This window comes from Hemitrygon akajei, chromosome 16 (assembly GCF_048418815.1).
Source record: "Hemitrygon akajei chromosome 16, sHemAka1.3, whole genome shotgun sequence".
Lineage (NCBI taxonomy): Eukaryota > Metazoa > Chordata > Chondrichthyes > Myliobatiformes > Dasyatidae > Hemitrygon > Hemitrygon akajei.
Window position 1 is genome coordinate 24,016,470 of NC_133139.1, and position 15,507 is coordinate 24,031,976.

A 15,507-nucleotide genomic window follows, 5' to 3' on the forward strand; every position below is an offset into this window, starting at 1 on the left:
CTTGGATCTAGCCAGCTGCTACTTCCAGAATGAACCTGAGGTCCGGCAAAGCCACATCAGCAAATCCTTCCACCATTCAGACTCCACGTTGCACCAACAGTCAAGATGGGTTCTTGGACACACCAGGAGGTGGTGAATTTGTGGAGCCTTCAAACACTGAAAATTTAGCAAGAAGAGCAACACGGAGAGTTTCATCAAAGGTGAGAAAGAACCCCCCCCCCCCCCCCACGTTTAATTTTCACATAATTATTTCAGTGATTAGGTTTCTGAAGTTTCAAATGGCATTGTTTTACTGCCAAATACAAGCATTTGCATAACATGGTGTCTGTTAAATATAACAACAACTTGCATTGTAAAGCACCCTGTGCTGACCAGCACAGTTATCAGCAAACCGTACAAAGAGATGTTGGACCGTGACCAAAAACATGGTTAAAATCTTTTTTCAAGGTTCAATGTAAGTTTAAGGTGCTAGTTTCAGACTTTGCAATGACCTGGCTGCCAATATGACTGGATGACTTGGAGATGCCCAGAACTCTAAAATTGCAGGGGTGAAATAGTGTGACAGGAATAGAGGTAGATTTTTAAAAGAAGTGCTACACAATGGAAGTATGAAGGGATTTGAAAGGTTTTTAAAATCGTAAAGTTGCCTAATCTAGAGCCAAGGTTGGTCAGAGACTACTGATGTTATGGGTGCAGGGGACTTGATGAGATGTTTAAGACATCATGGAGTGATTTCTGTGCAGTTGTTTTATTTAATAACTCATCTGAAAGTGTAGTAGCTTGATAGTGAAACACTCCATTCCCCCTCCCCCCCCCCCCCCCCCCCAGTATTGCACTTATAGTGTCATCGTAAATTTTTGGCTTTGAGTCTCGGGAGTAAGACTTGAACCCACAATCCCTTGATTCCAAGGTAAGTGTGATACCAGCTGAGCTGCAGTTGAAATTAAAAGGTAGGCCTCTTCAGAAGGTGTTTAGGTTTTATTTCAAAGGTGACCCTGCTGCCTGTCTTAATTCATTTTAACCAGCAATTTATTGGCAAGTGGAGGACAGTGAAAGAATTTTGCTAATTTAATGCCAATTTCTTTCCCTTTCTGGAGCAGACTGGGAAAGTTGTTACATTTGGTAATGCACCTGGTTCCTTCACAACTACACCCAGAGCCACAAGATTACCAAGGAAACGTTGGCAGAAGGCAGAGCTCAAAAGAGGTAGGGACACCAAGTAATGATTACACATTATGTAGAATTTTAAACCTTTGTTTGTTAATATCCCATCATTCCCAATATTTTAGTGAGTGTATACTTACCCAATTACAGTACTAATCTGAATGGAGGATGACAGTAGGTACTGCTCTCACTGACGAGTTAATGCCATCCCTTGGCTATAATAACATTGGAAATAGGAGAGGAAAGTTCTTGCAGCCATTTAAACTGCTTCACCATTCAAGGAGAACTAAGTAGTGGCCACTTAGGTGGAGCCCGAACTCTACTCAGGTGCCTGTTATTGACCATAAAGAGTAGCTTTATTTGTCACATGTACATCAAAACATACAGTGAATTGCATTGCTTGTGTCAACTGCCAACATAGTCCATGGACATGCTGGGAGCAGCCAGCAAGTGTTGTCAAGCTTTCTGGTGCCACCATAGCATGCCCACAGCTTACTAACCCTTGTGTTTTTGGAATGTGGGAGGGAACCGCGGCACCCAGAGGAAACCAACGCAAAATGCTGGAAATCTTAAGCTACACACAGAAAATCCTGGAGGAACTCAGCAGGGCAGGCAGCATCCATAGAGGGGAATAAACAGATGATACTTTGGGCCAAGACCCTTCATTAGGACACTCAGCTTGTCTTTGGGCGACGAGAACAAGCGGGAGCACCCAGTGAGTCGGTCTGCCCAAGCTGCAGTCTGGGAAACTTGATTTCCACTTCTTTCAGCCATTACAGGAAGGGCTTGTTGAATCAGTTTATGTGGATTTTAGCGAGGCGCTTGACAAGGTCCCGTTGTCAAAATTGTAAATGCTTTTGGGATCCAACCAAGAGAGGCAAATTAAATCAAAATTACTTCAGTAGTAGACAGCAACTTTGTGTACTCTTGTAACTGTAAGACTGATTTCAATGGGTCCCAACGGGCTTGGTATTTGGCTTGTGCTTTATATAGCATGCAGTTTTATTACATGTATTTTAGGATGTAGTGGTACCAGTTAAGTTGCAGGAAAAATGATCCAGAGGTCTGGACTAAAATCCTTCTCCAAATTACATCAGGTCGTCATTTGCGGCTATGTTTCCAGCTGCCGTGGCCCCGGTCAGTAGAAATCCTTCCTTTAACCCATTGCTGCCCACTGTGGGAATTGGGAATAAAAGTACACTGAAGAGGTGGTGCTACAGAAAGGGCTTCGAGTTTCTTGACTGCTGGTTAATCTCCGGAGAAGATGGCACCCGAACCAGAATGGATCCATCATCCTTCAGCAGGGATTTGGAAGTACTAATGAGCAGAGTTTAAACTAACCTGACCAGAGAATGGGATACAAAGTAGGAGTTCAGTGGCCTCTTTATTAGATACACCTGTATACCTGCCTGTTAATGCAAGTATCTAATCAGCCAATCATGTGGCAGCAACTCTATGCAAAAGATCATATAGACATGGTCAAAAGGTTAGGGTATTGTTCAGAATGGGAAAGAAACATGATCACTGTGACTTTGACCGTAGAATGATTGTTGGGGCCAGAAAAGGTGGTCTGAGAATCTCAGAAACTGCTGATCTCCTGGGATTTTCACACACAACAGTCTCCAGAGGTTACAGAGAATGGTGCCATTTGACAAAAGGACACCCAGTGAGTAGCAGTACTGTGGGCGAAAACACCTTGTTAATGAGAGAGTTTAGAAGATAATGGACGGACTGGTTCAAGCTGACAGGAAAGCAACAGTAACTTGTATAAACCACACGTTACGACAGTGGTGTGCAGAAGAGCATCTCTGAGCACATCATACCTTGAAGTGGATGCACTACGGCAGCAGAGGACCATGAACATGCCCTCAGCGGCCACTTTATTAGGTACAGAAGGTGTCGAATGAATTGGCCACTGGGTGTATGTATAAAAGGAAATCTGAATCCGTCTAGTAGCAGAGCATACAGTACGTATACTTGAGAGAAATGCAAGACTTCTATTTTGATGCAAGAAGACTGACGAGTAAGGCAGATGAAATGAGGGTGTTGATTAACACGGGGAATATGATATTGTTGTTATGGAGACATGGATAAACAGGGACAAGACTGGGAGCTCAACATTAAAGGGTATTAAATCTTCATGTGTGAATGGTGGGGGAAGGGGAAGAGGAGGTGGTATAGCAGTGTTATTCAAGCAGCCCACTAACACAGAAAGGAGGGGAATATCCCAGAATGGGACATTCAACTTGCAGCATATGGCTGGAGCTTGAAAACACAAGGGGTTAATTATTCAGCTGGGAGGGTACTACAGGCCTTCACACAGTTAGTGGGGATAGATGTGCAGATAAGCAGTTAGATCACAGAAATGGTGGTAGTAGTAGGGGGATTTTAACTTCACCAGTATTCATTAGGAATGGTTTACTGTAAAAGACTTGGAGGGGATGGGAATTTTAAAGTCCATCGAGGTGAGCTTTATGAATACTCGGTCCTACTCAGCAGAGCAGGAATGCATGTGATCTTTGGGACTGTAGTTGGGCAAGTGATGGGAGATCAATGGGTGAGCATGTCAGTTCCTGTAGGTGTACAGTGGAGAACACTCTGTCTAGTGGCATCGCAGCCTCCAATCAACAGGATTGCAAGAGGCTTCTGAGGGTTATAGACTCGGCCAGCTCCGTCACAGACAAAACCCTCCCCTCCATCGTGGGCTCATTCAAGAGGTGGCACCTCAAGAACATGGCATCCATCACTAAGCGTCCTCACAATCCAGGACTTGCTCTCCTCTCATTTCTAACTTCAGGGAGGAGGTACAAGATTCAAAGAGTGTCAATGACTCTCGTATATATAAAATGTATTAAAAATAAAATGTTTTGTATTATAAAATAGCATATAATTATAAACATGCATTACAAAATATTAACTATAACAGCGGAGAAGTGGGGTGCCGTGGTAGTGTAGCAAATTAGTGTGATGCTATTACTGCTGGAGTTTAACTCGGGTGCTGTCTGTAAGGAGTTTGTACGTCCTCTCTATGATAGTGCGGGTTTCCTCCGGGTGTGCAGGTTTCCTCCCATCGTCCAAAGAGGTACTGGATGGTCACTGTAAATTGTCCTGCGATCAGGCTAGTGGGTTGCTGGGCAGCACAGCTTGTTGGGCGGTGAGGGGCCGCTCTGACCAATACCTCGAAGTAAATTGAAGGCAGTGGACAAAATGGTCACAGTGTGAGTGGGATTGAGGATTAAGGTAGTGTGCAACAAGAAGTTTAGTCCACTCTTGAGGACTGAGAAGGGAGCTCTGCAAAAGTACCCTGCTTTGATTTCTCTGATGATGAGGAGACCACACTGTGAACACCCACAGGCACTGGGCTTGAATGGAAGGAGTGGAAATACAGGAACAACATGATTACCTTGGAGGGGGAGCAGAAGAAACAGCTGTTGCTGGGACTGAACAATTGTAGCTCCTGAGAATGGTTTTTGTTAGCTTGGGTTATATTCTTCAGAACTGAGATCTGAGTGAGGATGAATAATATTATGGGGGAATCTTGCGAAGGTCATTTTCCCCTTGTCGGGATCAAAAGCCAGGATTGATAGAAATAGAGTAACTGCCGGAAGAATTTGAGGGCCATTAAGGACTTATTATTTTTCTTTTATCCGGTAGGGGGTCTGGAACTTACTGCCAGAAAGGGTGGTAGATCCAGAAACATTTGAATGTGTGATTGATCTGCAAGACTATAGATTTACTGCTGGAAAGCGGGATTAAGCTGGATAATTTTCTATCAGCTGGCAAAAATATGCAAAAACCCTTCTAATGTCAAATTTTCATGATTGCAAACTAAATAATGTCGCATAGTTCTCTTGTCGGAACAATTGTATCACTTTTTGGTTTCCACTTTAAATCCAACATGACTGGTAATTCTTACTTGATTTTTTTTCTTCTTGCTTCCAGACTCCGATTCCACTTCCTACACAACAAAATCCAACACCCGGGTGAGATTTCAGAAGGTTCATCAGGGACCAGTAACTAGGGATAACCACATCACCAACCAAACCCTGCCTTCCTTACCGATCTCGCCTTCGGTGTCTCCTGGTAAGTAGAGGGTGGTTGCAAGTGAATCTAGAAGGAGGGATGTGTGTTAGTAGCCATTGTTTTCAGACCTTGGAGGTACTGCCTGCCACCAACAAGTTAGTACAAGAGGATGGGCTGCATCTGTGTCTAGGGAACCCTTTCCCTACTGACCCCTCTTATTGTAGTCACAGGTCTAAGTTAGTTTCAAATATTTATTCATCTTCACTTAAAAATCAATAGGACAGCAATTTTGGGAGAAGTTGGGGCTTGGTTTCAATGGTTCAATTTAATGTAAGAGAATGTATACAGTATACGACCTGAAATCCTTGCTCTTCACAGACATCCGTGATATAGAGAGAAAAGAAAAACAACAAATGAATTACAGAAAAATGTTAGAAGCACCTCTCCTCCAAAGCCCGCTCCCTCCCTCCACGCACAAACAGCAAGGTTTATCTGATTCACTGCCTGTTCTGGTAGTTATATTGTACAAAGGAAATGTGTTCTTTAATCAAATGATTGTTTGGAATAGTGATTATTGTTACTAATTTAGAAGTGTCTATATGCATATGAATTACATGCAGGTTTAGGTCTAGCTGTTGTTTGGCTGAGGGTCTATCTAGGAGGATCAGTAGCAGTAGGCTTGGAGAGGAGATGGGTGTTATTGGGTCAATCAGCTCACCGGTAAATATGCCCTTCTCTGGTCTTTCATGATGAACTATGGCCATGTTCTCTTGCTACTGCCATTGGGTAGAAGGTACAGGAGCCTCAGGACCTGCACCACCAGGTTCAGGAACAGATAACATCCTCAGCCATCAGGCTCTTGAATCAATGGGGATAAGTTCACTTGACCCATCACTAAACTGTTTTCACAACCTATACACTCACTTTCAAGGACTGTTCATCTCAAGTTCTTGATATTTCTTGCTTATTTATTATTCTTATTTTCCTTTTCGTATTTGTACAGTTTGCTGTCTTCTGCACATTGGTTGTTTGACCGTCCTTGTTGAGTGCAGTCTTTCATTGATTCTTGTGTTTCTTGGATTTCCTGTTTTCTTGCGCTCATACACAAACCTTGGGGTTGTATATGGTGATGCAGTATGTACTTTGATATTAAATTTTCTTTGAACTGAACCAGCTCTTAATCAACACTTCCATGTTTCCATAAACCTCTGAGAGGCTACATCGATTCTCTTTTTGCCCCTTGTCTCTTTACAAATTAGACTTGGCATGTTCCAATTCTATCAGGTCTCTTGTGAATTTTACATGAATAATTTATTGCCTGCAGCCAGTGGGTTTGTTGCTTTGTTCAAAGTAAATTTATTATGCTTCCTGATGGCAGTGACAAGAAGAAAGCATGACCTGGTTGATGGGGGTCCTTGATGCTTTCCTTCAACAGCGCTCCATGTATATGAGCTTAATGGTGGGGAGGGCTTTACCCTTGATGAACTGGACTGTATCCACTGCTTTTTGTAGGCTTTTCCATTCAAGGGCATTGGTATTTCCATTACCAGGCTGTGATGCAGCCAGTCGATATACTCTCCACTACACATCAGAAGAAGTTTGTCAAAGTTTTGGATGTCGTGCCAGATCTTCATAAATTTCTAAGGAAGTAGAAGTGCTACCATGCTTTTTCTTTGTATTGGTACTTGTGCGCTGGATCGAAACCAGATCGTCTTAAATGATGACACTGAGGAAATGGGCTGAAAGATGGCAGATGGAGTTTAATGCTGATTAGTGTGAGGTGCTACATTTTGGTAGGAATAATCAAAATAGGACATACATGGTAAATGGTAGGGCATTGAGGAATGCAGTAGGGCAGAGTGATCTAGGAATAATGGTGCATAGTTCCCTGAAGGTGGACTCTCATGTGGATAGGGTGGTGAAGAAAGCTTTTGGTAAGCTGGCCTTTATAAATCAGAGCATTGAATATGGGAGTTAGGATGTAATGTTAAAATTGTACAAGGCATTGGTGAGGCCAAATTTGGAGCAGTGTGTACAGTTCTGGTCACCGAATTATAGGAAAGATGTCCTCAAAATAGAGAGTACAGAGGAGATTTATTAGAATGTTACCTGGGTTTCAGCACCTAAGTTACAGAGAAAGGTTGAACAAGTTAGGTCTTTATTCTTTGGAGCGTAGAAGGTTGGGGGGGGGGGACTTGATAGAGGTATTTAAAATTGAGGGGGATAGATAGAGTTAACGTGGATAGGCTTTTTCCAGTGAGAGTAGGGGAGATTCAAATAAGAGGACATGAGTTGAGAGTTAAGGGGCAAAAGTTTAGGGGTAACACAAGGGGGAACTTCTTTACTCAGAGTGGTAGCTGTGTGGAACGAGCTTCCAGTAGAAGTGGTAGAGGCAGGTTTGATTTTGTCATTTAAAAAATAAAAAAAAAAAAATTTAAAAATTGGATAGGTATATGGACAGGAAAGGAATGGAGGGTTATGGGCTGAGTGCAGGCCGGTGGGACTAGGTGAGAGTAAGCGTTCGGCATGGACTAGAAGGGCCAAGAAGGCCTGTTTCCGTGCTGTAATTGTTATATGGTTATAATTAAATTGCTGACCTTCTCCACCTCTGATCCCCCGATGAGGACTGGCTCATGGACCTCTGGTTTTCTCCTCCTGAAAGTCAGTAAATCAGCTCTTCAGTTTATTGACGTTGAGTGAGGGGTTGGTGTAGTGTCACCACTCAGCTAGATGTTCAATCTCCCTCCAATGTTCTGATTCGTCACCACCTTTGATTCAACATTCTCCCTTTAGCCAAGTCTGATAAGCTTTCTCTGCTCCAACAGGCATGGAAACCAGTAGAAATTTGGACAGAAGCTCGGTGCCCCTGGAAATGACGTTCTCCATCAGTCTCTCAATGGAGGCAATTTCTCTTTTTGACAAGAAGGAACTCTTTAATGAGTGAGTACTGGAAGGACTTTCTAACAATAGACATTGACCTGGTCAAAAAAAAATAGATTTGTTGAGCTTTGGATCTGCAAAGAAATTTGTCTATGGGAACATCAAACTGATCAATCCACGAAGTTTTTAATAAAATGAAAATCAAAAATCTGCATATGCCAGAATCCAGTTTAATATCACCGGCGTAAGTGGTGAAATTTGTTGTCTTTGCGGCAGCAGTACAATAAATGCATAGAAAAAACATGAATTATAGTAAGTATGTATATTTCAAACAGTTAAATAAGTAGTTCAGATATAGAAATGAAGTAGTGAGGCAGTGTTCATGGGTTCAATGCCCAGTCAGAAATCAGATGGCAGAGGGGAAGGAGCTGTTCCTGAGTCATTGAGTGGGTGCCTTCAGGCTCTTGTACCTCCTTCCTGATGGTATCAATGAGAACAAAGCATGACCTGGGCGATGGGAGAACTGAACTAAAATGGGTAATTCTGCCTGATCTGTATGCTCCCAGCACTCTTACCATTTATAATATATTTTTTGATTTAAAAACAAGCCTCAAAGCTTACTTTCACAAACATTTAGGCATTAATTTAAAAATAATTCCTTTGAATTTAAAATGGAGAGAATTAAAACTGGTATTAATGTAAGATTGGTGTAAATGGCTGCCTGATGGTCAACGTGAACTCGGTGGGCCGATGAGCGTAAATCCATGCTGTATCTGACTCTCTAATGAGAGAACGTTTCAGGGGAGAAAATGAGGAGCAACGAAATTAATCATGAAACCCTTTAAGTCTGTTCTGGCATTCAATTGGACTATGATTGTTTAATTTGCTGTTTTCCGTAATTAATGCACTATGATTCTCTATTGCTAAATGAAGGCATCGGGGGATTTAAATGGAATGAATAGGCACTGAACAGTAAATTGGAAACGAGGGTTTTGTTCTTTCTGGGAGGGTTTTGAAAGCAGTTGGCAAAGTCAAGAGGAGGAGAGGCTTGAAAGCTGCAGCAAGATTCTTCAAACTTGAACCAAAGGAACCAGGGACTTGAATTAGTCAGAAGCTGGAGGGATTTCTTATTCCGGAGGATTGGCTTCAGCCATAAACTCACTCTGACTGGTGGAAAGCTAATAGGGGTGCATTGGAAGCCAGCAGACTTCTAAATAAACACACTGACCATTGAATTAAAGCCCTACTCTAAAGTTTGGCAGTCCCCATCTCCTGTGGAATTAATTGCATATCCACGAGGAAGTGGGTTGTTGTTGTTCCCCCCAGTACCTAATTATATCATAATTGCAGATTATCATGAGGATTGGTAAATTACGATGTCACTTCATGTTAAGATTAGACGAATGTTATTAGGTTGTATTCTGCACTGTGGATTCTTTCTGTAAGAAAATCTATTTTGTATTATCATAGAAAGGCCACGGGCAGAAGGAGGTCCACCTTTGGTGGGAGGACAAAGGATTGGGACCAGCTCTACACGAGCAATCCAGCTGGTCCTCTCACCAATACCCTGCAACTCCTGTCCTTCCAGATACCCCGTCTCACTCCCCTTTGAAAACTACCCTTGAATCCACTAACACTACAATCCCTTGCAGTGCTATCCATGCACGGCTACTATTATTTAAGGAATTTCTTTTTGATTCTTCCATTCAGCTGCACACTCTTCAAAGCCCTCACCTATTTCCTGAAGTGTAGTGCCCAAAAGCAGGTGTAGTATTCCAAATATAGTTGAAATAGTGTTTTATTAACATGAGATTCTTCAAATACTGGAAATCCAGAATAACTCACGTTCATTTTGTGGCTTTTTGCTCTTGTACATCATAACTATAAAGCCCAGGATTCCACATGTTTGTTCAAAGCCACTTACAGCAGTCTAAGCACATTATCTCCATATTAGTTCTTGTGTGCCTTTTTAGAATAATCTTATTTAGGTTTCATCTTATTATTTTTCCCTACTAAAATGTAACACTTCACATTTGTCATCTTCGCATTTCACCAGCCACCCATCTGCCCATTCCACCAGCCTACATCTTGTACTCCTCCTCAGAGATTACTACGCCTTCGGGTTTGTGCTATCTTAAAATGTGGCAATCGTGCCCTGTACTCTTGAATCCAAGTCGATTAATATATTAAGCAAATGAATGGTACTTGTGCTGATCCCTGGGAAGCTTCCTCTGTGTATTCCCTTTCTCCTCTCTGGAAAAGCATTCCTTATCTGTCCTGTTTCCTATTACTTGGCCAAATAGTGGCACTATTAACCCCTGTGTTTCCTGCTCTTTGATCTCGATGACAGATTTAATAGTTGACACCCTGTTAACTGCCTCTTGGAAGTCCACGTAGACCACATTAACTGCTTTCCCTCATCAACCCTCTCCCTAATCAATACAGCGACAGCCAATTCTATTTCTCATTGTTTCCAGCACTTCTCCCACCATCAACATTAAACTAATTCTTCTTGCAGCCTGTTGTGATGCTGGTGTTTGGGGCAGCAATGAAGCTTCTCCATCTCCGGCGGTGCTCAGGGCTTCTTTCATCATGGCAGTAGCTTCCTCTCGGTTTTCACTACTGTCAGTCATGCAAGTCCCGCGTGGAGACTCAGGAATACCGTCGCACTCGGATGTTAAAGGATTCTTCATTGCTGTTTCCATAACAATTTTGTTTGACCAGTCAGAGTTGTTAGCTCTGAGCTGGACCCCCAGACCTAAAGGACTGGTGGACCACTCTTAGTCTGGCTGATACCTTTTGACCCTACCAAGAGCCAAAGCGTGAAGCCCTGAGTCCAGCCGACATAGCTCTCTGGGTCACTGAGGCAAGCGAGCCTCCGAGCCATGGCAAGTTTGTGGTCTTCTTGTAGGATTAAACTATATGGTTTATAGTTATTACACTTATCCCAAGGATGTAATATTTGGGGCTCTCCCACTGTCTGACAACATCCCTGAATCAATAGATTTTTGAACAAAATAAACTGCAATTGTGGCTGTAATGAGTCTCACATCTGAGAATGATTGGCCGTTGGAAAAGAGGGGCTTGCATTTCTCTAGTACTTTTCATAATGCTGGGTCACTCCAAGGTGCTTTACAATCAATAACATGTACTTTAAGTGTAGAGCCTATGCTTGTATAGGAAACATCATTGCCAATCCTTGCACAGCAAGATTCCATAACAGCAAAGCTTTAATAACTGAAAATGTAATTTTTTTGTGTTGTTTATTGAAGGGTAAATATTGATTATTGTGGGCTGGAACCCAACTGCTTTAATGTGCATTAAGATCTTCTGCATCCGCCTGAGGGGGGCAATCAGACTTTCCAAAGAACGCTGCACTGACAATGAGTCAATTCTGAGAGTGTGGCCCTCCCTTAGTGCTGTGCTCCAACCACAGGAGTGAGACCTGAATCCATAATCTTCTGTCTGGAACTCGGGTAATTAGTGGAGTTGGTGGTGGGAGGAATGCTGAGCAGGCAACACACAAAATGCTGGAGGAACTTGGCACGTCAGGCAGCACCTATGGAGAGGAATAAACAGCAGATATTTCACGCTGACCTCCAAGAGGACCACAATTTAGTTGTGGAGTTTAGAGGCTTGCATGTCTCAATGACCCAGAGAGCTATGTTGGTTGGAGTCAGGGCTTTATTCTTTGGCTCTTGGTCACCCATGCCAAACAGGCCAGACTAAGAGTGGTCCACTGGTCCTCCAGGTTCGGGGGTTCAGCTCAGGGCTAACAACCCTGACTTTTTTTAAAAAAATTGTTACAGAAACAGCAATGAAGAATCATTCTATATCGGTGTGCAACTCTATGGACAGACAGAGATGGAGGACCTTAATTGCTGTCCCAAATGCCAGTGGTGTAGTGGCAGTGAGTCAAGGCAAACTTCAGGCCAAGACCGTCATCAGGACTTGATCATCAAGCAATATGCATGGCCCTGGATTTCCAGCATCTGCAAAATCTCCTGTGTTTATGATATGTTAATCATGTCACTAAATCAAAATCTGTGTTTATCATCACTGAAGTATGTCATAAAACTCAGTTTGTGGCAGCAGTACCATATGAGACGTAGAGATTACTATAAATTGCAATTAAAATATTTATAGTCACTTAAACTGGGGCTCCAAATGCAAGATGTCACCTGATCTAAAAGTGATTTAAGACACCGAAGGGCAAAAAGTATTCTACTCTCTCACCTCTTCACATTCACATTTTCTGAGAACTAATTTAAATATATGGAGCAAAAGATTCTTTATCCTGGGATTACTCGGGTTAGTAATACCAGCTGTGAACGTGAGGTATGAGGTATGTGGGGTAATTGTGGTAATTTTTAAAACAGAAATTATTTTATCCAGATAATATTTTGTTTCCTGCAGGAAAAAATTCAACAAGGAATTGCAAAGTTCAACTGAAAAGACACTTCAAAAATCTACTCTTCCACTTAAAACTCGCAGTGTACCTGATTACTCACTTGTTCTGGGACTGGTAAGTTTCCTATTGCATTTCAGTATTTTTAAAATATAAACTACCCTGAAGTATTTCCACCTCTGGGATGAGTCTTTGAGCTGAAGTACTGTTGTGAATGAAGCTGAGATCAGTGTTTGGCTGCATGAAGGTGTGATGAACCCCTTGTAGCTAGGACAGTACTGCAGTGTCAGCACCTCCGTCACAGTCTCATGCTGAACGATTCCGGATAGCATCTACCCCAAAATCCCCTCGGCTGGCACTCTTTCATCTTTCCGCCGCAAGACCGCGAGTTCAAGTCCAGCTCGGAGTCAAAAGTAGGGTGGGTGGTCACTGGTCACCTGTTGTGCCTCAGTTAAATATGCATCTCACTTTTGATTTGAATTGGGGTTGGAAGAACACCCGATTTATTTTTGTAATTGGTCTTATCCGCAAAGTCAGACCCTGGTTTTTGCAGAACAAGTGTTCGGTACCGTAGAACAGTGTTGCATCATAGCCGTCTTCCCCATCGCCAGCCTTAATGCCACCCTGAACTGCAGGTGCGAGCTTTTGAGGATTTGCAATGTCTGTCTTGTGTTTTACTTTGTTATAGGTGAAGTATTGCATTTGAGTCTGGCTTCCCCATCATTGGAAACACAGTAATGGAGGCTTTGGAGAGGGTGCAGAAGAATTTGCCCGGGGTGCTGCCCCGATTGCATGGCATGTGTTATAGGGAGAGGCTGGACAGGCTTGGATTGTTTACACTGGAGCAGCAGAAACTGGGGAAGACGTGATAGAATTTTATAAGATTATGAGAGGCATAGATTAAACAGCTGTTAGCTTTTTCCCGGGGCTGAAATGCCCAATACAGCACACATTTAAGGTGAGAGGGAGCAAGTTCAAATATAGTATGTTCTGGGCAAATTTTGTTTTAAAGTGGTGGGTGCCTGGAATGTCCTGCCTGGATCGGTGGTGGAGGGACATACAAGGGGCTCTTAGATACGCATGTGAATATGCAGAGAGTAGAGGGATATGGACATTGTGTTGGCAGAATGGGTTAGTTTAGTTGGCCCAACATCATGAGCCAAAAGTTCTGTTCCTGTGCTGTGTACTATTCAATATTCCATGTGTGGTGGTTCCTCGCTCACGGCTCCCAAGGGAAGGTCCTTGATCCATGTGGTGTCTCTGTCTCCCTTGATGCCATCAATGGATGGTGCCTTAGTGAGGTTTTTTGGGCGACTTTTGAATCTGGAGATGATGAACGCTGAGCTAAACTGTACCGACGTGTGTATTTTGATATTGTGTTTGTCACTCAGTTCTTTTGTTGCCATTTGTGCATTTGGACAAACAGATCAGATGATGAGGGGGGTTTGTTTTTCTTTGAAAGGTTTGGTTCCATGGTTCTTTGTTTCATGACTGTCTGTGAGGGAGATGAATTTCAGGGTTGTGTACTGCATGCGTACTTTGATAATAAATGTACTTCAATTCTTTAGAATCCAATCCACAGAAAATGCCCTCCTTTCCCCGTCATCCATAACCAAGTATGGCATTTTTTGTTCTTCTGGGGCACAGAAATGGAGAACATCTCACGTGGGCAACAATTCCCAGTTCTGGGTCAACCCAACTGCACTCATTTGCTGATTGATACCTCTCATTTAATTGCAGGACGAAACGCTCGTTCATTGCCAGCTTACACCTATGGAAGATGCAGAATTTGAATTTCCTGTCCACTTTCAAGATAAAAACTATCAGGTTTGTTCCTCCTGGAGTTTCGGTGTATAGTGTAGAAGTGTAGTGACTGACCAGCTGGCTCAAAGCAAAGTTTATGCTTCACATAGACCACCTCCCATCCCACCTCATCTTCCCAGTGACCGATCCATTCCTGTTTAGTGAGTTTTCCCTTCAGTACAGGTTCTTTGCCTCTGCAACTCTGGGATACTAGCATTCTCTTTGCCTCCTGATAAATAAGTCTCTCCTGAACTCCCTACCTCGTATATTATTGGGGGAGTCTAGGAACAGATTGAACAGCTTCAGAATAGACTATCCTTTAGATCAGAAATGAGAAGGAATTTCTTTAGCCACCAAGGAGTGAATCTGTGGAATTCATTGCCATGAATGGCTGTGGATGCCAGGTTATTGGGTATATTTAAAACAGAGGTTGATAGGTTCTTGATTAGTAAGGGTATCAAAGGTTATAGGGAGAAGGGAGAGTGGGGTTGAGAGGGCTAATAAATCAGCCATGGTAGAATTGCAGAGCAAAGCTGATGGGCTAATTGGCCCAATTCTGCTCCTATATCTTATGAACCTGTACTTGTGACTCTCATCAGAATATAATTGTGAAACTGTGGAATACAAAATACTGCTGCTGCAATTAAAAATATTTAAAACACACGTTGTGTGGCATCTCTGAAGAGAGAAAAACAAAATTAACACTACAAGTTAGAAATGGCTAGATGATGGATGACATGCTGTTCCTTGAATTGGAAATGAGTTTCAATGGAATCTTAAAACCTCTCTTTGACTAATCCGTCAGTCTCCTGTATGGATATCTCATATGATGTGGTTCCGCTTCCAGCTTGCTAGCACTGCCACAAAGCACTATGGATTTTAGTATGTAATGCTGGTGGCTGTTATCAACAAGGAACCTGTTCCTAAGCAACTGCCAGTAATAATCCCCAAACCAACTCTTAAATAGTTCCCAAGAGTGCAGATGAAATCTTGCTGTCACCACTGGTTCCTGCTGAGAAGCACTTCCCCAGCCGATGAATGTGATGCTCCACAAGCTAATTCACAGATCACTAAAGCAGCACATCACTGGACTGCCGGTTAGTAGCTTTGGCTATCCACCACAACAAGAGGCACCTCGGACACTAAGAGGCCAGTTGTTCTCAGTAAGTAAGATCGAACTAATATCAGAGACCAGATTTTCAGCTGCTTCAGCAGTGCATCAGTCTCTG

General features: G+C 42.7%; 1 protein-coding gene across 4 annotated transcripts in view; it reads left to right on the forward strand.

Annotated features, from left to right (window-relative positions):
- The window catches only part of LOC140740354 (CTD small phosphatase-like protein 2), a 37,435-nt gene that overhangs the window by 9,006 nt on the left and 12,922 nt on the right, over positions 1-15,507 (forward strand). For 3 of the 4 annotated variants that reach the window (XM_073069498.1, XM_073069499.1, XM_073069500.1), the window contains exons 2-7: positions 12-200; positions 1,101-1,206; positions 5,107-5,247; positions 8,013-8,127; positions 12,484-12,592; positions 14,216-14,302. In XM_073069498.1, the coding sequence (XP_072925599.1) occupies positions 12-200; positions 1,101-1,206; positions 5,107-5,247; positions 8,013-8,127; positions 12,484-12,592; positions 14,216-14,302 (747 nt within the window). The remainder of the gene's footprint in view (positions 1-11; positions 201-1,100; positions 1,207-5,106; positions 5,248-8,012; positions 8,128-12,483; positions 12,593-14,215; positions 14,303-15,507) is intronic. The other variant, XM_073069501.1, reaches the window with a different exon arrangement.